At 31.6% G+C, this 19626-nt stretch overlaps 1 protein-coding gene across 1 annotated transcript; it reads right to left on the bottom strand.

The window, feature by feature from the left end:
• Positions 1 to 13807: 13807 nt before the first annotated feature.
• LOC114262589 (adenosine kinase 2) lies at positions 13808 to 19318 on the bottom strand. Its single transcript, XM_028202945.2, has 12 exons — positions 18864 to 19318; positions 17796 to 17849; positions 17146 to 17192; positions 17002 to 17033; positions 16785 to 16886; positions 16548 to 16615; positions 15451 to 15527; positions 15268 to 15365; positions 14925 to 14995; positions 14770 to 14836; positions 14509 to 14692; positions 13808 to 14210 (listed from the first exon to the last, which is right to left on the bottom strand). Exons 1-12 carry the CDS (start codon positions 18938 to 18940, stop codon positions 14068 to 14070), a joined length of 1020 nt encoding a protein of 339 aa, XP_028058746.2. The 5' UTR covers positions 18941 to 19318; the 3' UTR covers positions 13808 to 14067.
• Positions 19319 to 19626: the final 308 nt, after the last annotated feature.

Raw genomic sequence — 19626 nt, 5'->3', positions numbered from 1 at the left:
ACTCTACATGAAGACCACATTTGTTTTTTAAAAAATAAACGATTAACATAATTTTGATAATTTTTTGTAAAATTAATTAGACTTGATCTTTTTTAAGACCTAATCCTGAGATATGAATGTCTGATTCATTTAATTTTTTTTATAAATTATATACTCAATAAATTTTATAATATAAATAGATTAAATTATCAAAATAGACTACCAGGAAAAAAAAAAGAAAGAAAAAAAAAAAACTCAAAGAGCTTCAACTGCTATTATGTCATAAGGCACACTAGCCTTTTATATATTAATTAAGAGTATGGCTTCTGTCCAGTTCAGAATCGGATTGGATCGTGTTATTGGGCATGTAGGGCTCCCCACGAGTCCCGTTTTGATAATCTGAACCGTTCAATGTGTAGAACTCGTCGAGTACTATATGCCTATAAAAAATCACGTTGATCGGATATCGATGGTTATATGATCAAATCAGTTTCGTATAAAAAAAATTGGACGGCGAATAAATTAACGATTGACAAAAAACTACTTTGATCACATAGCTATCGATATTCGATCAACATGATTTTTTAAAGGCATATAGTACTCAACGAGTTCTACACATTTGACGGTTCAGATTATCAAAACGGGACCCATGGTGGACTCCCGTGAGCCCAACAGTACGGTCCAATCCGATCTCAAACTGAACAGAAGCCATACCTATTAATTAATCTCTTAGGTAAGGTTAGGTGTCAAAAATATTAAAAGTTTCAAATGGTTTCCAATTAGTCGTATATGAATAGCAAATTAGGAATTCAAATTTTCTATTTACATGTAAATCTTATTTTTCTTGTATATTTGTTTAGATTTTTCTCTTTTATTTTATAAATTCTTTCTATTAATTATATACTAGTGAAAATTAGCACGGGATGTGAAAAATTTAATAAAAATATATTTATATAAAATAATATAAATAATTAAATTTTTGTATGTAAATTATGAAAATAAAAAAAATTAAAACTTTCAATTTAAGTTTTATAATTTTTTTACAATTTATGTATCAATTTTTAATTTGTCACACATTCAATCATCTCCAATGGTTGTTGCTATATCGGGGTTGCTATTGCTATAATTTGGCAATGAATAGTGTTATTTTGTCAAATTATAGCAATGGTTCTCCAATGGTCATTTGCTATTTTTGACAAATCTCAACCAACTTTTCCTCCAAGTTTGTAGGTGTTGTTTGGATATAGGTTTTTTGTGATTTTATTTTTATTTATTTATTGTCTTTTGTGACATTTTTTTACCTATTTGTTAAAAAAAATTATATATTTATATTATTCCCAACTAGACAAATAGAAAAAATAAAAAAAAAATGAAAAATTGGAAAAAAATATATATTTATTTATTATTAATTCACCCTACCAAAAAACATATCACTACATATTTAATAAATTTTTTTAACTACACATAAAAAATAATTTTTCACCAATTAGCCACTAACAACCAACTACCAACAACCATTCATTATTAACCCAGCATTCATTCACTTACATCCACCCACCCAACAACCATACATTATTCATTCACCCACCCAACAACCACCCATTATTCATCCACCCACCCAACAACCATCCATTGTTCATCTACCCACCCAACAACCACCTATTATTCATCTACCCACCCAACAACCATCCATCATTCACCCACCCACAATTTTTTTTATAAATATAACATAAGGTTTTCTACAATTTTCATATTCATCTACCTATCATTTTCATATCTTCAAAACTCTCTGTACCCACCAAAAAGATTTTCAACAAATTTCATATTCACCTACTCACCCATCCATCTTCAATGAACAATTTGAGTAAAGCTATATTAAATGGAAATTTTGATGAATCTTCATCATCTGATAATAATATCATCATGATGTAACTATTCACAGCGCAATAACAAAGATTACATTTGTTAAGCCTAAACCAACAAACCAGACGTGTTGGTTTCACAAGTGGTCGTCGATACATTAATCGTGAGAGGGTCAAAGGCGACGAACAAATTTATAGAGATTATTTTGCAGATAATCCTGTCTATCCAGAAGAATACTTCCGAAAACGTTTTCGAATGAGGCGGTCATTGTTTGTTAGTATCTTACACGATATTCAACAAGTGAATGAGTACTTTATCCAAACCCGTGATGCCACTGGTGCTCCTGGATTATCCGGTGTACAGAAGATGACTGCAGCACTTCGGATCCTCCAATATGGCGTGCCTGCTGATGCTGTAGACGAGTACATTAGAATCGGCGAAAGTACTGCAATTGCTGCCTTAAATTTTTTTACTAGATCAATTGTTGCTACCTATGAAGCCATTTACTTAAGATCTCCAAATAAAGCAAATGTCGCCAGATTATTGCAAGAGGGAGAGCAACGCGGGTTTCCTGGAATGTTAGGGAGTTTGGATTGTATGCACTGGCGTTGGGATAAATGTCCAAGTGCCCAAGCCGGTGCTTATACTGGACACTATCACAAACTAACAGTTGTACTCGAGGCAGTTACCTCCTATGACTTGTGGATTTGGCATGCTTTCTTTGGCATACCTGGCTCTCTAAATGATATTACTGTTCTTGATAGGTCGCCTTTATTTGCTGAATTAACTAGAGGACGTGCCCCTGCTGCAAATTACACCATCAATAATCACGCATACACCATGGGGTATTGTCTTGCTGATGGTATCTATCCTCGTTGGGCAACGATTGTGAAAACAATATCTCAACCTCAAGGCGCAAAGAGACAACTATTTGCAAGGATGCAGGAGGCATGTCGGAAAAATGTCGAAAGGGCATTTGGAGTGCTCCAAGCACGATTTAATATTGTTAGCGTGCCAGCTAGAGGTTGGAGTGATGAGGACCTGCACTACATCATGAAGACGTGCATTATTTTGCACAACATGATCATTGAAGACGAGCGTGATATTCCAAAAAATGAACGCAGTGCAGTACAACTTGAGACTGATACCAGTAATTTGGGTTGTCAAGTGTCACGCGATCCGAATGAGGAGTATGCTCAATTTATGTTGAATCAACAAAGGATTAGATCTGTTGAAGCCCATAATGTAATTCGTAATGATCTAATTGAACACTTGTGGTCCCAAGCTGGAGAGGTAGATTAAGTTTGCATTTTATCTTTTTAATGACAGTTAATGTCATTTAATGTCATTTAATGCCAGTTAATGTCTTTTCATTCAAATAAAATGTTCTTCATTTAATGTCTTTTTATTTTACAATGTCTTTTAATGTCAGTTAATGTATTTTCATAAAATGTCTTTTTTTACATTGTGAAGTACAAAATACTCAAAAATAAAATTAAAAAACAACATGAAATTTCATTACAAAATAAAAATTGCATTGCAAATAAAGACTAACAATTACATCAAAAAATAAAAGATATTACAAATTTCAAAAATACATTATCCCGTAATTATTCATTAGGAGGTAGGGGGAAATAAAAATTTGGGCTGCTCACATTTGAGGACCACTTGGCGAAAATCTCATTTTTTTCGCATTGTGTAATACGCTTTCATCTGAGGGTCCAAGTGAGAAATGTCTGTAGTCATTATTTGGTGTTCTTCATTTTTCATCTCAAACTCATGCTTTTTCATCTCAAGTTCTTTCATCTCCTGCAGTGCTTGAATCCTTTTTTCTTGTCTTTCCTCTTTTTTCTTTTCTTTCTCAGCAAGGTATTGGTTAAATGTCTCTAATTGTATGCTCATTTTTTGGACTTCAGTTTCAATGACTTGATTTCTCCAGAATAATTCTTTTGCAGATTTCCTACCTATCGGCCTTTTACCCTTTCCAGCGACACTGCCCTCACCAATAGTTGGATTGTTACCAAGAGTTGGACTGTTGTCATCTTCAAGAGAAATGCAGTTTTCCATAGGGGAATCAGGGGCTGAATTAGGGGTAAACACTGTATGCATCCTTGACTTTACCGTATTCGTGGGAGTTACATCTTGCCACCTGATATTGTCTTGCAATATTGGCCAACAATGTTCAAAAGCGAAATGTTTGTTTTCATCTTGATGGTATAACAGTTTTGCTTGAAGCATCTGTTTAAAAAAAATTGAAACATTATTTAATTACTTAATTTTTATACGATAAGAAAATAAGAAACCAAACGTAATAATTGAAAATAAAAACTTACTATATCAACTTGAGAAATCCCACTTGGGTGAAGATTTTCAACTTAAGCTAAACATCCCCGAAATTTGTTAGAACATTTCATGATTATACCCCATCGAGATTGAATAGACACTTGTGTTCTGGACTGATCATTCTGAAGCAGGCAAAAATTTTCGTAAATTCTCTCCAAAAAGTGAGCATACGATTGCGAATTGCCAACAATTGGGTCTTCCGAAATGTGACACCAAGATTTACAAATTGCCATATCTTCTTCAATGGTGAATGATTTTCCTCTTTTTGTTTTTGATGAACCTTCCATAGTGATTGGATGGAAAAACTAAAAAGAAAATAATTTAAGAGGTTTGTTGTGAAATCAGATTCAAAGAAGAGATGAGAAAAGAAAAATTAAATGTAACTATTTGTGTGAAATAAAAGTGGCATGGAAGGTTTCAATTTATAGAAATTAAATATATTACCGTTTGGCAAATAGCCGTTTAAAGAGCCGTTGTAAAAAATAATTTCTTTTTTTTTTTTTTTTTTGGTTGAACAAACCAAACAGAGCCGAACGGCTCTTTATTTACACTAATGAGGCATCACTATTTTGCCATACATCTATCTAGAATTTCTCACTCTCTTCTCACTCTCATCTCCTCTACGACTCTTCCTCTCCCTCTCATTCTCACTCTGTCCTCTCCTCTATGGCCGAAATCAAACAGAGCACAAGATCGGAACCCGATCTCCCATTCTCTTCCAAGATCGGAACCTCCTCCTCCATGATATCCTCCAAGATCGGAACCACTTCTCCTTCATGACCTCCTCCATGATCGGACCCGATCTCCCCCTTCTCCTCCAAGATCGGAACCCCTTCTCTCTGGTTTGACTCTATCTCCCTCCGATCTGTGTACTCTCCGTCTCTGGTACGATCTTCATCTATATACATATATGTTTTGATCTGTCTTGATCTCCATCAAAAAAATCTGTCTTCATGTGTTTTGATCTCCATCAAAAATATCTGTCTTCATATATATATATATATATATATGTTTTGGGTTTGATTTTGATCATATATATATACGATCTGCCTTCATGGGTTTGATCATATATATATATACTATCTATCTTCATGTGTTTTGTCAATTTCATTTTGAAATTTGCTTGATTGTGAAAATTGGGTTTGATTTTGGTAAATAGCTTCCCTACTGGATTAATTCTGTTGTTTTCTCAACCGAATTTGGTGCCAAATTCCTGTTGATTTTTGCTGATTTGGCAAGGTTGGCATCTGTCATTTCACTTGCCAAATTTGAGAACACATATGGCATCTGCCATCTTTGGCAAGTGAAATAGCATATCGTTGGAGACTCATTTTTGTCATTCCTGTCATTTTTTAGCTTTGGCAACTGATATAGAAGCTCCATTGGAGATGCTCTAACTTTCAACGCCCTTGCTAAAGTTGTAAATTTAGGCAAGATGAACCTAAGTCAGTCGAGTCAAGCCTGTAAATTCTTAAAGATTGTACAACATAATTTTTAATTTGGTGAGAACCTATATAAAATTAAAAACTTTGAATAAATTTGAATGGACTTGGACAGACATACCAAATAATCTAAGCAATCGAAACAAAATTGTATATATAAATATATAAAATTATTTGCTAATTTATTTTTTCAATAATAAATAAGATTAATTACAAATTTAATATTAATGAACAAAAGTAAATATAACTTTTAAAAAGGGATCATCGAATAAGTTGATATTAAAAAAAATATTATATTTTATTTATAATGGCATAAAATAATTTAAATATGATTTTTAAAAAATTATTTTTAATTTAAAATTACAATGAAATATTTAAATATAATAAAATTAAATTTCTACAAAAATAAAAGTATTTGCATAAAATAAAAATAAAAATAAAAAAAGGGAAGAAGAAAATTTAGAGTAGTATTCTCATTTCATCTAAAAATAATTATATATGACCAATAAATTATTACCAATAACCCTCATTTTTTTAAATAAAAAAAGATATTCCACAAACCATCACTTTTATTAGAAAAATAACATTTATTTCTATTTGTTTTAGCAAAACTCACTTTTTAGCAATTTGAACCAAAATATTTTTATTTTTTATTTTAATTAACAACTGAGATTAAAAAAAAAATTAACAAGATCCAACAACAAGTACTAAAAAAGTCTAGATGAATAATAAAAAAAAATATTTGAGACCCACAAAAAAAACCTATAATTATATCCACAATAATGTAGTATCAATGTGTCAACTCTTAATTTGCTGACACGGGACCCAACTCCCTTATCACATCATTATGGGTGAAAGCGTGGGTCTATAGCATTGTTGGAATAATAAATTATCACATGTAATTCTCATTTTCTTTTTTTATTATATAAAAAAAATAGGTTTCACCAACTATCATTTTTTAATAGAAAAAAAATGTTTATTTTTATTTCATTTAAAAAAAAAAGTCACTTCTTAACTATTTAAGTCAAAAAAAAATATTAATTTTTTTATTTGAATTAGTTTAATTGATAACTGAGATTAAAAAAAATTAATAGAATGTATTATGTTTGGCAATTGTTAAAAAAGTCATTAATTTTTCTTAATATTTTTATATTTTGTTAAAAAAATATTTGTATTAAAAAACTTATTGTTTAAGTCCTTGTATTTTAGAAGGAAATAATTTATTTATTTTTTATAAAATTTCAAACAAAAAATGACAAAAAAATAAAAATATAAACTTTTAATAGTAATCAATAATTTGAATATGTGTATTTAACCACATATTATGTTTAGACCAATAATATTATATCATTATGACATATGTAAATATTGGTCTCATTCTAATTGTAGTAATATAATTTAAAAAAAAATAAATTTAAACTTTTATTTTATAATTTAATAAAAGATCCATAAATTAAGGAACTAATATTGATCGTAATATAATTTAAGGAAGAATCGAAATTTAAAATTTTATTTTAAGAATGTAAAATTAATTTATAAACCAATCATATTGTGATACATATTAACAAAAATTAAACAAAATAAAAAAAATTTGCAACTTTAAATTTTAATAAGATGACAATGTTTTTCAATTATAATAGTATATACATTTTGTATGAGTTTTACAACTCTCATAATATCTCTTCTTAAAAGTATTCTTTTATAAAATATATAAATAATCTCAACATCACTCTTACTATTTCTATATACAAAAATTATGAACTAATTATGATAATTTTAAATTTTGTATTCAAAACTTATAAATTATGGGATAGATCATTATAATTTTAAATTTATTTTGTGTCAATTTTAAATTTAAATTAATAGATTATTTTTCATATTTAGTGACCCTCAAATTTGAATTTTGAAATGGATTAGTATACTTTTGATTTTTTTTATATCTGATATACTTTCCATTTGAAAGTCATAAATTAAGGGATATTAATTTTTATTATTTTTTTTTTCTTGAATAATAGTTAGCCAATAAAAGATTTTTAAAATTTTTAAAAATCAAAAAATTATGAAATTTAGATTGAAAATTTAGAGCTCTCACAAGACTTGTGGGTTAGAAACTTCATTTTCTTTATATATATATATATATATATATGGGTGTTTTAGGAAGCAAATAAAATGTTAGTTTTTAGCTTTTTACCTATTTTGGGTCACATCACCTCTCATATTTTTTACTTATAAAAAGACAAAATGGACTAAAGAAGTCAAAAAATTAATTTTTTACCAACTTCTCAAAATATCACATAGATTGTATGGAATATTTATTATAATTTCTTTATCTTCATTGTAATATGATACAAAATGGTTTCCAATTAGGTTAAGTGCCTCTAAACCAATTCTAAATTTGATAATTCTGAGCTTTTTAAAATATACCATTCGAATAAGGCTTGAGTTAGACTTGGATCTGGGATTTGAAATTTTGTCAGGCTCTACGCCAAATTTGTTGTGCGTGATTTAGTTTAAGATTTTTTGAATTTAATGTTTTTGACCTGCAGCCATCTGTGAACGAGTTTGGACACTAATTTATGGGCCAATGTCGATGTCGATGATGGTCCTTACATATTAAGACTTTAATAAAGACTTATGAAAAAATATATATTTAATTTTTTATTTTATTTTTTTGAACTATAAAAAAAGGACTCTGAGGTGTCATCACAGCCCCGTTGGGCCTTAGCCTCGGGGTAACCGGTTGCCAGTTAGGAATTAACCTCCACCAAGTGAGGGACCCACCACCAGGACACCAATGGAGGGCAAATCTCGCGCCGCAGCAGAGGCCAGGGACCGAGAGGAGTAAAGGCATTACTCACAGGGAGTGATCTCAAATGCCCCTCTCAAGAATCGACCCTGGTTCCTCGGCTGGAGAATGGGCTGCATCCTCCACCAGGCCACCAACCCTGGTGGTATATATATGTAACCCTCACAGAAATTTGACAAAGAAAAGGAAATACTATGCATTAGGAGGCATTTTTCATAAAGTATAGTGTTTTTTTTATTTGTTTTTTGCTATTTTAAATTAGCATGAAGTAGGGTGTTTGTCAGTGCCTACTTTTGATAACTCTCTCACTGCCCTTTTCACACTAAAGATCAAGGAGGCCCTAAACACTTGATGAAATTTGAAAAAAGAAAATTTCTTAAACAAGCCACACACAAGTTTCTTGTTCCAAAGTTGTTCACACACACACATTGAGAAATTTATTCTCTGAAATGGATAGTGAAGTTGATTGATTGTTTGAGTTCTGAACCAACATTTAAAATTTCAAAAATACTAGAGGTCCCAAAAATTCTACCAAAAGTTTTACCAAATGTCTCACATGGGTGTGGGACCCACATGAGACCCACATTGTGTGGGTCCCACACCCATGTGAGACATTTGATAAAATTTTTAATAGAATATTTAGGGTCTCTAGCATTACTCTTAAAACTTTAAGTGCATTCGCTCATGAGAGCCCAAACATTAGGCCTAGAAACCTCCACAAAGCAACACTCCTATTTGGACACTGCATTTAAGTGCCATTTTTGTTTTGTTACTGTGTTATAATTGTGCTAACTACAATCTACTACTATAAATGTTGTCTGCTGGTACAGAAAACATGCTTCTTAAATGCAATAAATTTTTGTTATGTCTTGTTAACTAACGTTTTAAAGATATTAATTAAGAACGATGTAGTTGATCTTTTCTGATTTGCCAAATCTGGTCCTACATGCTAAAAATTTGATACATTCTGTTTCGTTTCCATTCCAGTCTTTTGCAATACTTCATTTGTTAGGTCCCTCCATTTATTGATAACAAAATTTAAAATGATTGTGTACGGGATGAAATATCCTCCGTTCTCCGTACTCCTTGAACCCAAGTTTCACGTAACGTCACTTGACCTGAAAATAGAAAGATGGTGAGCAGTCCGGCGGTGTGCTGCCGGATAAACCCTCCGACGATCAAGTCAGCACACTTGGAGAAGAAGAAGAATGGGAATAGAGCCCTTTAGAGAGAGAGAGAGAGAGTTGTGAATTCCTCCAGGTTACTTACTCCAACGTTCCCCCATTCCTCATTTTCTAGGCTGGCCATGAAGCCTCAGAGATTGTGGGCGCACTACCTCTGCTGTCCTTCCCTGGACAGGCGGCTGTGCTCCCTTCTACCTTTCTTATACGTGTAGAGACCAATCTCCAAACAGTGTTTGTTGAACCACCAAACGGTATTGACGCATATCATGAGCGGATTTTCCCTTCTTCAGATCATTAGTCCAGGTGGCTCACACAACCGGGCTATCACGACCGACTTATCACTTGGGAAGAAACACCACAATGACTGGGACGGCTGAACTATAATAAATCGGTCTATTTGAACTGACCGGTCGTGAGGTAGTTTGACATCTCGATCTCACCCCGCCACCTTGTAAACATCTCGGCCCAAATTTAATCTGGAAAGTCCGTGGCTTGGCCCAATGCATCACTGTGAATCTAACCGAATATCAAGCCGAATCATAGCTCAATTGAGCACCTGCATGTCTCCACATTCTAGTCGACCATTTGCTTGGCCCAACGTAATGGGTCGGGGAGTCACGTTGGTTCAATTCGGTCAGACACAGGGTTTGGCCCTCGCAAGGGCCAACAACATACCCGCGCTGCCATAGCTCGGCCCAATTGTTCAGCTCAAATCCACCTCTCAGATTGTATATTTTATGATACACTTTTATAAATAATATTTACAAGGCCTTGTTTGGGATGCAACTTTTTGGCTAAAATAGTTAATAAAAACCAAAAAAAAAAAAAAGAAACTAAAATAGTTAATAAGATAAAATGTCACATTCAAATCATAATCATTCTATTTTTTTTCTCTCACAATCATCAAATCAACTATAAAAAAAATTAAAATCATCTCAAACACAACTTTTTTAGTTAGGCTAAAATAAAAAAAAAAAAAAAAAAATCAGATTAAAAAAGTCTATTCCAAATGAGGGCTAAGGCCCTCATTAACAACATCTAATTTTTTTTTTCCCTTTTTTGAACCTAAACAAACTCAAACTTGTTTGTCAATAGGTTAAAATAGTTAAAAAGTCATTACAAATTATCACATCACTATCTTAATTTTTATACATGTCTTTTTATAAAAATTCAATTAAAATAATTATGTTTCAAAGGCGAATATGCTTTGTTTTAACAAGAAAAGCATAATCATGGCAGTTCAATCCCTCATTTCAAAAATAATATTTGAATGAACATGTTTTCTTAAAATATTTTGTTTATTGTATAACACGACGATGCACACTTTTTTTTTTACAAGTATAACACGCCAATGTGTGTTTGATTGGACAGATTGGGTAAGGAAAGATTAGAATCTATCGAACTTAAGTCCTAAGATTGTAAATTTCCGGATTATTTGATTGGATTAGATATATGAATAAAGCTTAAGACCCCCAGTGGGGGTACTGGGGGTCACTCCTGATTGGTCAAAAAAACAGTTTTTTTTTTTTTTTTTTTTTTTTTTTTGGGTTTCAGCCACTGGCAGAGCGCCATGTGGCGCTGGGGGTCACTGGAGGTGCCCCCAGCTGGGGGTTTGAATCACAGCCGTAGATATATATCCTGTATTTGTTTTTTCATGGGATTAGATGTTTGAAAATGACTACTTTTAGTGAATCCAACTTTTGGTTGGACGGACTGGATAGGATAAATGAACAAAAGACTATTTTATCATTTTTCAATTGTTTACTAAGTAATAACAATATTAAACATATCTTTAATATTTTAATTATTTTTAGCTAGATTAAATAAAAATTTATTTTATTTTATTTCTTTACACAATTAAATAAATTTATTTTTTTAAAATTAAATAAATAAATAAATAAGTAAAATATCAATAAAAATTTATATTATTTTTTAATTAAAATATTAAATAAATTTGTTTTTAAAAATAATAATAATTAAACAATGAAATTAAATAAAACATCTATTAACATTTAAATAATGAAATTAAATAAAATATAAGTAAAATTTTAAAATAAAACATCAATAAAATATCTATAAAAAATTATTTTAAAATAAATAAATAAAACATCAATAAAAAGTTAAATAAAATTATTTTATTTTTAAATTGAGACATTTAAATTTTATTGAATTTTGCTAAATATAATACATAATTAAATAGTAGATGGTCAAAATGGTCATTTCACCACCTAATCCCAACAGTAAATAATCCCTCCAAAATTGTCCCACACCCTCCCTAGGATAGTATAATCCCCCGTATGGCGGATAAGGAGTCCGGCCGGACTCCATATCCAGCGGACTAAAAAAAAAAAAAATATCGGATTGGATTTACTGTGCGGATTACAATCCGCACAGTAAATAATCCCCCCTTATCCCCCCAATCAAGCACACCCTGGTGTGTTTGATTGGGGGACTAGGGGGGACTATTCACTATTCGGATTGCTTATCCGAATGAGTGAATAGTCCATTATTTGTTTGTTTTTTAGTCCGCCGGATATGGAGTCTGACCAGACTCCTTATCCTCCATATGGGGGATTATATTATCCCGGGGGGGTGTGGGACAATTTTGGGGGGATTGTTTACTATTGAGATTAGGTGATAAAATGACCATTTTGACCCTCTACTATTTAATTATGTATTATGTTTAGTAAAATTTAATAAAATTTAAATGTCTCAATTTAAAAATAAAATAATTTTATTTAACTTTTTATTGATGTTTTATTTATTTAATTTTTTTAAATAATTTTTTATTGACGTTTTATTTTAAAATTTTGTTTATATTTTATTTAATTTCAATATTTAAATGTTAATAGATGTTTTATTTAATTTCATTGTTTAATTATTATTATTTTTTAAAACAAATTTATTTAAAATTTTAATTAAAAAAATAACATATATTTTTATTGATATTTTATTTATTTAATTTTAAAAAATAAATTTATTTAATTGTGTAAAAAATAAAATAAAATAAATTTTTATTTAATCTAGCTAAAAATAATTAAAATATTAAAGATATGTTTAATATTGCTATTACTTAATAAATAATTGAAAAATGGTAAAATAGTCTTCTGTTCATTTATTTTATCCAGTCCGTCCAACCAAACGTTAAATTCACTAAAAATAGTAATCCCATAAAAAACAAACATGGGATACATATCCAATCCAACCAAATAATCCGGGAGATTCACAGTCCCAGAACTCAAGTCCGATAGATTCTAATCTCCCCTTATCCAGTCCATCCAATCAAACACACCCAAGTAATATGAAAAATGCTTGGGAGCACTAAGTGCTCCCACTAATTAGGTGGCAGTGGGTCCCGCCATTAATGATGTGATGTTTTGATCTTGGAGTTGTATTTTTTTTTTTACTTTTTTAATGCATTAGTGCTATTAGTGGTGATATTTTTAGTGGGATGAATCATTGTTGAAGTAATATTGGTACACCGAAAACCGAAATTAGAGTCTACAGTGACTAATACTCCAATTTTGTTGTAATGTTGTTGGAGGTTGATAAATTGAGTCCACACCATTACCCAATTCATTACCCCTCTCTCCAACCCTTTAGAGTGAAAATCACTTCAAATAGCAGTGCTCATATAATATAATTATAATAAAATGGGTACTAATTAAATGTTATTAGTATTCAATCATAAAAAAAAAATATCATACTAACTGAAACAAAACAAATATGATGTGTGTGGCTTGCAATAGAGCTTAAGGCTCATGTGTATAATATTAAAAAATCATAAAATATTATTGATTCAGATAAAATTGCTCTCAAGAAAAAAAATTCCCAAAATAATTTTATCCCAAAACCCAAAAAAAAAAAAATACCCTCCCCCTTATCCCCTACCAAATGTGGCCTTATAAACTGTAACAGGGGTTATGAATTTTAAACATGAAATTATGAATGCCATAATGAATTATAAATTTGGCATCATGAAATTTAAAAGTAGTTCTTATGCTATATGCATTTCAATTTTTTGAAATGCCCCTAAAATTTTCAGAGGTTACAATAACATTCTCCAACTACTTCAGCTTTAATAATCGATTCAGTTCTCAACCACTATTATCACAAGGAACAAGGGCTGCTAAAATATTAAAAAAATGCTAAAATCTTATCACATATATTATAAGCTAAAACATGACATGTTTATCCAAAGTGGCAGCGGAACTACTAATATTTAAGTAACATTATTAAATACATAATCCAGCATAATATAAGAAATAGGCGCCTGAAGAATCAAATTCCCTCGCCAAATAACTGAGTTCTGAGGGGAGTTTCTTCGTAGCAATAATGACTTGAGCAAGGAACCAACGAAAATACAAAGATAAAAATACCAGCAATGGCTTTCTCAATAATCAAAATTGGAAAACAACATAGCATTGAAATCATGGGAAGACAGACTAGCTCAGTGAAAATCGGGCTTCTCTGGGTATGTGCAGCCAGACCTTTGAATGATGACATTGGCTGCATAACAACCAGCTCTCACACAGTCTTCAATGGGTTTCTCCTGAACCAACTGAGACAGAAATCCTCCAACAAATGCATCACCTACAAGAATGAAAAAATATATATATATATATATATATCTAATTGAATACATTTATTTCATGTAAATAAAGTTTTCACTAATGTGAAACGAAAAATGGGATCAGAAGTATCAGCCTTTCATGGTGTTCACTTGCCCAACCACGGGAATACCTCAATGATATAAAAAAGCAGATATCATAGCTTTCAATTTACTATGAAACGTTTTTAAAAATTGCAACTTTTGACAGAGACATGCATTTGGATGGTATGCTTGCATTTTTTAGTAGTTGACGCAATAAGAGCAACTAGAGAGCCAAACCTGCTCCGTTGGTATCAACGAGTTTCTCTTTAGGTAACAATATCACAGGGAACAGTTTGATCTTCCCATCGTCAGCAACAACGACTGGATCTGCACCTTGAGTAATCACAGTAATCCTCTTGTGTGTTCCAGATGCCTTTGGCCATTGGGAAATTTTCAAAGCTATCTCCTCGACATTCTCTGTCTGAAAAAATAAAATAATCCAATCAGGCAAATATTTTAAAAGTGATCCATGACATCTGTTGCCAAAACAAACATTACCTCCCAGCCATGAACTTTTGAAAAGGTTCTTGCCTCTGTCTCATTTCCAAAAACAAAGTCCATATACCTAGAAAGAGAAAATATATGGCCTATGTCAATATTTCTGTGTTTCCCAACTAAAAAAGATCACAAAAAGAAGAGTGCATAAAACTTACGGCAAAGCCTTAACTTGTGCATCCTTGAAGAACTCACAGATAAAGGGAGCAGAAAGATTCATCATGAAGACCTGCACATGGAAGAAAATCTCAATAATGTTTCATGCAGTAGCTATTGCAAGCCAACATACAAGGGAATTGGCAAATGTTTTTTTAGATTTTTTTTTTTTTTTTTTAAAAAATCCAAAAAAGTTGATGCGATTGGTAATGTTAAAAAATTTGTATTTTTGTTAGTGGGAAAATTAGCTTTTTTAGCCAAAACGAACAGGCTTTTGCTTTTGGGCTTATTTAGCCAAAGCCAACCCGAGCAAGTACGATTTTTCAATTATATGTCATGTTATACCTTCTTGTTTGCAGCTGCATGTTCAGCAACAAGTTGAATGGACTCTGTGGAAACTGTGAGAAAAAAGCCTGCTATATAGTAGTACTTGGCCTTCTCAACTGTCCAAATATCAAGAAGTTAGCACAAAAGAATAAGGAAGACAAGAAGACCTGACCTACAAATGACACAGGGCAGACAAAATACCCAATGCCCAATTTTCTGGTCTCTTCAAATGTTCAGTTTTGTAGCAATTTGCAGCAGATAAGTTGGCAACAAGTGATCTGCATATATATTTAACACAGAAATGTTGTCAGTCAAGGTACATGAAGAAAAAAAAAAGCCAGTTTCTGAATCTTATAAAAGGTTCCATGACAGCCTACACACAGACCAGATAACCTGCCTGAAGAGACCAAAACAATGGAATTTCATTTCCAGCTCAAAATGCATCCATAAAATCAACTAAATAACAAACCATAGCTCAAGTGTGGCACACAATTTATTCTCTTTCATTTTATGTCCATGTTATACTGTAGTTAAATTGGCTTCATAATCAGTTTGCTCTGTTTCCATTACATGAAAAGATACTAAAATTATCATAAAGAAACCATGATTTCAAATAATGTACCTTTTTATTTTGTAAAATTCACAATAATATAACAAACATGATATATATATATATATATATATTTTTCTTGGATAAATTATATCAAACATGATATTTATTGTGAAGTTCAGTTTTGAATGCTAGTTTGCTAAGTTCCATAACAGAATTACTAATAAAGAAATTCACGCATTTAGAAATGGGATGTGCCCTGCTCAATCAAATTCATAATGGCAACTCAAAACTCTGAACTAGGGATGCCCCATTTCCAGAGCACAACTATCTACATTATTGAGTTTCAGACACATTTATCTTTTATGAGTAACAAATTAACTAAAATTTATTCCGCTAACAGTTCATACAACCAAAATTTGAAGCCATTACATATCAGTCAAGGAAAAGTCGTAGTTTTCTGCACTAAATAAGAACTTATTCACTTCTCTGTTCTTTTTTTTGGATAAATAAAGAGGAATGGCAAATAAATAGTTCATATTTTAAGCGCAAACCACAAAATACAATACAATGCACATTTCAAATACTAACTATCAGCACACATTATAGGATAGGCTCCATAACAATGCACACTAAAACAGGGTGAGAGATTCACTCTGTTTACAGTTATAAAAAGTAGAAGAAGATTCACACTAGTAATATGGAAGTCAGTAAAAAGAGTTTCAGAGCAAGCTTGTGTAAAACTGACCTTTCGCCTCCCGCCACACAAACAGCACAGGTACCAGTTGGTGCAGACTCATCCTCACAATAGTGAACCTGGGTGTCAGCACATGACAGATAAGATTGATAAGTTACCCCTCTCACGTATTGCTTCAAAAATGCAGATTCATGAGTTTGAAAGCCAAAAACTGAAAGAAAGGGGATGAAGATGAAAATTGATGATGACAATTACAACAATGAAGGAGGAGAATAACATGTAACATACATTAACACCGGCAAGTTTTATATTTTTCTTCATCTCCTCACCAAACTTGTCCTTTCCAATGCAACCCATGTAACTGGTTGCACTAGGAGTTTGAAGCATCCACTATTAATGGCAAAAGAAAAAATAAAATTGAAAAAAAGGTCATTGTGCTGCAAATTGAGATAATATCAAATTGAGATAATATCATTAAGGCCGTCATAATAAATTTAAAACATACCTGAGCCACTCTGATTGAATTTTGAGTAGCACCTGCACACGATAAGATTGCATAAAACTTGTCACTAATTGATAACTATATTCATTAAAGATATCATGGGAACTATTTTTCAAGAACCCAACATACACACAATGGCCACCTTACCTCCAGCAATGTACTCCGCATTGTATTTGGATGACATTTCATCATACCTGAAAAATGCATCAACATACAATTACTAAACGTGGTAAGCATTTTTAAGGACAAATGCACTGTGCTATGCACTTTATTTGTCGATGTATTATCGCATGGGTGTGCGTTTTTAAAAATAATAACAATAATTTTCTACATCCAAGCAAACTAAAATTTCTAAAAGCAGTACAACATAGGTAAATAAATTCAAATTTGTGATCCTGAGGTTTTTATTTTTCATTTTGTATTTGCTCCATTTGATAACTTAGGTATCAATTCAGTTAAATCATTACCATTTATGCTGGTAAAGTTCACCACCAGGGCAAGGAATGAAGTTTTACATATATTGCGATAAGAGTGCATAATAAACTGAAGAAATCTTCTCTTCTTCACCACTCAAGTCATGCATTATGATTGACTAATTGTGATTTATCAATTTTAGTCCTTACAAATTAAAATCAGCAGCTATTTGGTAAATTGTTAACAAATATTCTGATATGTCAAGCAATGTCACCAATATTTTTTATAAGAATGAATCACAGAAATCATTGATACTGAATGTAATCATCATTCATTAAAAATTCTGAAAGAAAAAAAAATACATATATATATAAATTACTTACATAGGCATGTGCTTTTCCTCTGCAAGAATTGCATTATTCAACGTGATGTCATATCTGTTGACATAACATCACAGTTCATGTTAGACATCACAAAAATCAATTTTAATAAATTATGAGACGACCTCAATTAGTTAAGCCCACAGATAAACATGCTGACTTCCAACAGAAACAAACATTAACCTATATTATTTGCCTATATTATACACTTCTTTCAAATATTTAGGGATTCAGAGCCCAGCGGAGGTGGGAGGCTGTGATGAAGTAGTTAACAGGCAACACTTGTTGAAATAACTGTATATCACATGCAAGAACAACGATGAAGGAAATGCAAAGGCTCAGAAAAGACAGACACATAGAGAGTTACCACTTACTACAACTATCAACAGTGGGGAAAAAAAATCAAGAATTAGACCATAGTAATAAGCAACTCTTCACCCACATCTTCTTAAGTACATATAATCAGGCCAAAAAAAAAAAAAAAAAAAACTAACCCATCAAATCAAAAGCTACCTAGAATTTTGCGCAAAGAATATGAATTTCAATGGTGTTTATATAGTGAATCCCGTAAGCTATTATACTATAAAATAAATTTTGAGTCTTTTCTAGCAAGTGCAAAATTGATAAATGAATAAATCAGGAGCAAATATATCTACGTCTCTGAAATGGGTTTTTAGCTATAGAATCAAACATACAGATCCAAATAGAACCCAGGTGAACAATTATACTCGCATTGAATTAACAATGATCAAGATTGAATTTTTAACAATGAGATTCAGATCCATGTGGGAGCAAAGATCATGGTTTCAGCAAGATGCACAATCTTACAAGAAAACCCAATTGGCATAGATAATCTAAGATCTGAAGACACAGCTCAAATCACAAAAGGGACAACTTCAAATCTAATAATTTCACGGCAACAATTTAACAAACACGTTGTCTACATATCGAGTAAATTCATCAGATCTAATGAAACAGAGATGAGGAATCAAGATCTGAGCTTGAAAACACGAAAATGATCAAATGAGAGAGAGAGAGAGAGAGAGAGAGAGGGAGAGAGAGAGAGAGTACTTGTCCAAGAATTCTTGGTCGACGACAGAAGAGATGTCCAATAGTGGGTTTCCCATACCCAAAAGAATTCCCTCCATCGCTGCTTGCAAGTGATGAAATGAGAGAGAGAGAGAGAGAGAAGAGAGAGCGAGTGATGAGTATGTAGATGTATAGAATGTAGAGATATATATAATTGTGCAGAGACGCAGGGTGGGTGAGAGAAAAGAGAAGGGTTAACTAATTCAGATCTCGGAGCAAAAATGGTAGACGAGCCAAAAATTTTATCAAAAATTTTATTAAATGTGTCGTATGATGCGAAATTCACGCCCATATAAAATATTTGATAAAATTTTTAATAAAATATTTAAAATTTCTAGCGTTAATCGATCTCGGAGGGCGCCTTTTTTGTGTTTTGTGGGGTCGTAGCGTTGTGGTGTTTCTTGGTGTGCACCAATCACACCAACCATTCAACCCTTACTCAAAAATTAAAAAAAAAATTAAAAAAGTCAAAATTAAAATAAATCTCACCAACCCCTCCCACGTGGAAAATAATGGATTCTTTTCGCTGTGGTTTGAGAAATGGTTATTTTAATAATTTTTTATTTTTGGTTTGAGAAATAATTATTTTAATAATTTTTTATTTTTGATTAAAAAAATGTTTTGAAAATACAGAGAGCGTATAATGAATTTTCTTTTTTATTAAAATAGTCTATTGATAAGCGAAATCTTATTTTAGTCAGTTATAAATTTTGAGTAATATTATAAATACATTCTTTAAGATTTT

Source organism: Camellia sinensis, chromosome 3, assembly GCF_055761805.1.
Source record: "Camellia sinensis isolate YWXY chromosome 3, ASM5576180v1, whole genome shotgun sequence".
Classification (NCBI taxonomy): Eukaryota; Viridiplantae; Streptophyta; class Magnoliopsida; order Ericales; family Theaceae; genus Camellia; species Camellia sinensis.
The sequence above is the reverse complement of the archived record's forward strand: the minus strand, read 5'-3'. Positions and strand labels throughout refer to the sequence as shown.

Bases quoted from the DNA above. Each gene is read 5' to 3' on its own strand.
- LOC114262589 (XM_028202945.2), bottom strand. From the start codon at position 18,940: ATGGAGGGAATTCTTTTGGGTATGGGAAACCCACTATTGGACATCTCT. The intron at 17,850-18,863 runs GTACTCTCTCTC...TTATGTCAACAG, and splicing joins GACCAAGAATTCTTGGACAA to ATATGACATCACGTTGAATA. The intron at 15,528-16,547 runs GTCAGTTTTACA...ATATATATGCAG, and splicing joins TGTGTGGCGGGAGGCGAAAG to ATCACTTGTTGCCAACTTAT.